Source organism: Harpegnathos saltator, unplaced genomic scaffold, assembly GCF_003227715.2.
Source record: "Harpegnathos saltator strain DR-91 unplaced genomic scaffold, Hsal_v8.6 scaffold796, whole genome shotgun sequence".
NCBI lineage: Eukaryota > Metazoa > Arthropoda > Insecta > Hymenoptera > Formicidae > Harpegnathos > Harpegnathos saltator.
Window position 1 is genome coordinate 330,581 of NW_020230644.1, and position 3,514 is coordinate 334,094.

Genomic DNA, 3,514 nt, shown 5'->3' on the forward strand with positions numbered 1-3,514 from the left:
TATCCTGTCCGTGGCCAGGGAGGATCCATCTTCTTCCTAGGTGGAAAAAGAGTCGGATCCCTCCTGCCGGAGTCGGGCCCGATGCGGCCGAGGAGGAGGTCTTGGACCCCCGCTAGTCGGGGCTCCTTCCTCCTCCTCAGCCGGTGTCTCCTCGGACCCGCCTAAATGGTCCCCCCCTTTGGGTTTCCGGCCACCCCGTCGTCGTCGATGACGACGGGTTGTATGTGGCCGGCGCTCCCTTTCGGCGGCCTCCTTCTTGGACATTACGCCCCTACAGAAGGAGGCCGCCGCTTCCCATCCCTCCTCGCTCCCGCACATGGACGCCACCATGCGAGATGTCCCCGTCGCGCCACCCCATGGTCCCGGCCAGGACACGGCGCTCCCCTCCCCAGGCCGGACAAGCGGCCAGGGTGTGGAGCGCCGTGTCCATGAGCACGGGGCAGTGGTGGCATTTGGTTGTGGGCTCCTTTCCTATCTGGTGCAGATGGTTGCCAAAACATCCATGGCCCGTCAGCATCTGCAACAGATGAAAGGACAATCCGCATCCCCTCCTGCCTGCCAATTCTGGCATGGAGGAGGACCGACTTGGCCCTCCTCCATGCCAGGGGGAATACTCCCTCCTTAAGGCACCCGCTTAAAACCCCGCATAAGGCGGCGGATAGGCTCTCTTCGCCGAATGCGAGAGCTCAGACTCGGCCAGGGATCCCGTCGGGGCCGGGGGCTTTCCCCTTGGCCCCGAGCTTTCTCCTGGCCTTGACGAGTTCCTCTGGTTCCATAGCCAGGCCCTCGCTCCAGCTCCCTCCCCCAATTCGGGGGCGGGGATCCTGGACGGGCCCCTCCACTCTCGAAAAGAGGGCGTCGAGGAGCCCTTCAAGGACCCGGCTGTCCAACGACTCCGTCGGCGGGGGCGCCCAAGGGCGGGCTTTGCCCATCATCCTCTTGTACGGGCATCCCCACGGGTCGTCGTCCTGGGAGCTCGTCATTTGCTCCCAGGCTTCTCGTTTTGCCTCGGCGATGGCGGTACGGAGGGCCTTCCGGGCAATCCGGTAGGCCTCCACCGCTCTCGTGACGTCCTCGCCTCTTCCCCGGGTCCGGTACAAGTGTCGTCTGGCTTGGACGGAGGAGTTGCGGAGTTCCGCGATCTCCTCCGTCCACCAGTACGCGACCCAGCGACGGCGAGAGTGGGCCTGAGGCATCGAGGCGTCGCAGGCCGACGCCACGATACCCACCAGTTCCTCAGCCCCCTCCTGGGGGCTGAGGGCCCACTCACCTGGCTCTTTATCAAAGTACCAGGTGGCCACGAGAGCCGCCTTGAACCTATCCGCATCGAATCGACTGAAGGCCCATCTCTTGGGGAGGGGAAAGTCCCCCTTCCCGGGGAAGCGGGGGGCCCGCACCTGTGGAGGTCCGGGGAGATGGAGGGCCCACACTATGTATCAGTGATACGACAGTGTTTCGCCCTCCACCTCCACCTTCCACTCCCGGAATAACCGGGCGGCTGAAGGGGTCGCCCAGGTCAAATCGATGACCGACTCCCCGTTCAGCCGCACACAGGTGCTGGCGGACACCTCGTTTATCAACGAGAGGCCGAGTCCCACTGCCCAATCTATGAGAGCATCGCCCCTGGAGTCCCTTTGCCGGGGACTACACCCCCACCTTTCCGAGTGGGCGTTGAAGTCCCTGGCAATCACGACGGGTCGGGGATGGCTCCTCCGTACCAAATCCCCGATCCCATCGAGGACCCTCTCAATGCGGGCGAGATCTCCCAGACCTTTCTTATTTTTACGGTGGTGAAGATACACTTCCACCACCGTGATGGGCCCGCAGTCGACCGCCACCAACGAGGACCCCTTTGCCCTGAGTACACAGAGAGGGGTCCCCACCGCGGGGTTTGCCACCATGGTGATCGAGCCGTCACTGCTGCCAAACCAGCCCTTGCTGGTATGTGGCACATAGTGCGGCTCGGTCGCCACCCCCAGCCCGGCACCCAGATCTAGGATCCTGTTACAAAACAGGTCCTGAGCCCGGGTGTCGATGCCGAGGTTGACCTGTAGTACCCGGAGGGACGTGAAGGCTAAGCCTTGTTCGCCTCCTCCGGGCTATCTATGTTCACCCCCTCATGGGAGACCTCGGACGGCAGAGCCGTCCCGGTCTCCCTCAAGGGGGTATTGGCCTTAATGTCGGTGGCTACCTGTGCAGGTGCTTCTGAGTGCACAGAGGCTTGGGAGGTCCCTACCTGTTCCCGGCTTACCCCTCGGGAGTATGGGGGGTGTCTACTCGGGGAGTCGGGAATGACACTCCCGCCGACTCCCCACCTAGGGTCGATGGGGGTTCCTCTTCGCCCGAGGTAACCCTCCTCACCTTCTCCCTTCTTTTCGGGGCCGGGTCCTCGTCAGAGTCCCTCTGCCTCCTTGTCTCCGTCCCTGTCCGCTTCTTACGCTCCAGGGACGCGGTCTCCATCCTGGTGTCGGAGGAGGAGGTGTCCCACGCGTACTGTGTCCCCCACTCCTGCGACATGAGGACGGTGGAAGCTACCTCGTCGTCCTCCCCTTGGTCCCTCGACGGTGGCGTCACCTCGGGTGGGTCCCTCGTTGGGAGGGTGTCGGGACCGACACCCCCCTCCTGCAACACCCGGTCCAGGGGGGCCTCCGCGGGAGTTCGGGCATCGCCCGCATCAGTCCCTCCCTTTCCGGTTCGCTTTTCCTCCTCCTTCTTCCCTCCCCTCCTCTTTCTTCGGGGGGGGGGGGTTGCAGGCCGGCCCTCCGACCTTATGGCCAGAGGGCCGCCCCAGTTCGGCGCAGACCGGGCATTTTGCAGCCGCCGTGCAGCCTTTGGCGCGGTGGCTGGGACTACCGCAGCGGTAGCATAGACCGCTGCGGTCGACGGCGCTGGTGCAGCTCTCGCGCACATACCCCCGCTCAAGGCAGCGGAAGCATAGTTGTGCGCGAGGCGGCAGCGCCGTCACCCCGGCGCGGGTCCACCCTACCTGGACCCGCTCCGCGGTAGTGACCTTCGCGGCCACCTCCAGCGGACACCGCACCACCATTGCCCCCACGCCTCGCTGGGAGACGTTGATCCCTCCCGCGGAGATCTCCGCGGGAGTGCATCCCTCAGCGCGGGCTACCGCGGCCGCTACCTCTTCGGCCCCGATTGTCGGGTCCAGGCCGGAGAGTCGCAACGCTGCGACCTTCTCCGGTCTCTGGACCCGAAAATCGGGGCCCTTTTCCGCCGCCAGCTTGCGGAGTTACCCCGCAAGCCGGTCGGCGGGAGGTCCGACCTTGAGGCCAGGCACCTCCACCATCATGGCCCCGTTCAGGGCCTTTCGGATCCTTAAGGGTCCATCGATCCCTAGGTCCTTTGGCTTTATACGGTGCCTGGCCTCGGCCATAAGTTCATGGTAGCGGCCATCGGGGCATCTCACCGTTATGGCTGCCGACTTCGGCGGCTTCGGTGCGCCCGGTCTGGCCGTCCCCTTCCCCGGTCCTACCTTGGAGGAAGGATTTCTCGATCCTCC

General features: G+C 64.8%; 1 protein-coding gene across 1 annotated transcript; it reads right to left on the reverse strand.

Moving 5' to 3' along the window:
• Positions 1-1,436: 1,436 nt before the first annotated feature.
• On the reverse strand, positions 1,437-2,460 carry LOC112590377 (uncharacterized). Its single transcript, XM_025306673.1, has 2 exons — positions 2,362-2,460; positions 1,437-2,048 (listed from the first exon to the last, which is right to left on the reverse strand). The coding sequence occupies exons 1-2, from the start codon at positions 2,458-2,460 to the stop codon at positions 1,437-1,439; spliced, it is 711 nt and encodes a 236-aa protein (XP_025162458.1).
• Positions 2,461-3,514: the final 1,054 nt, after the last annotated feature.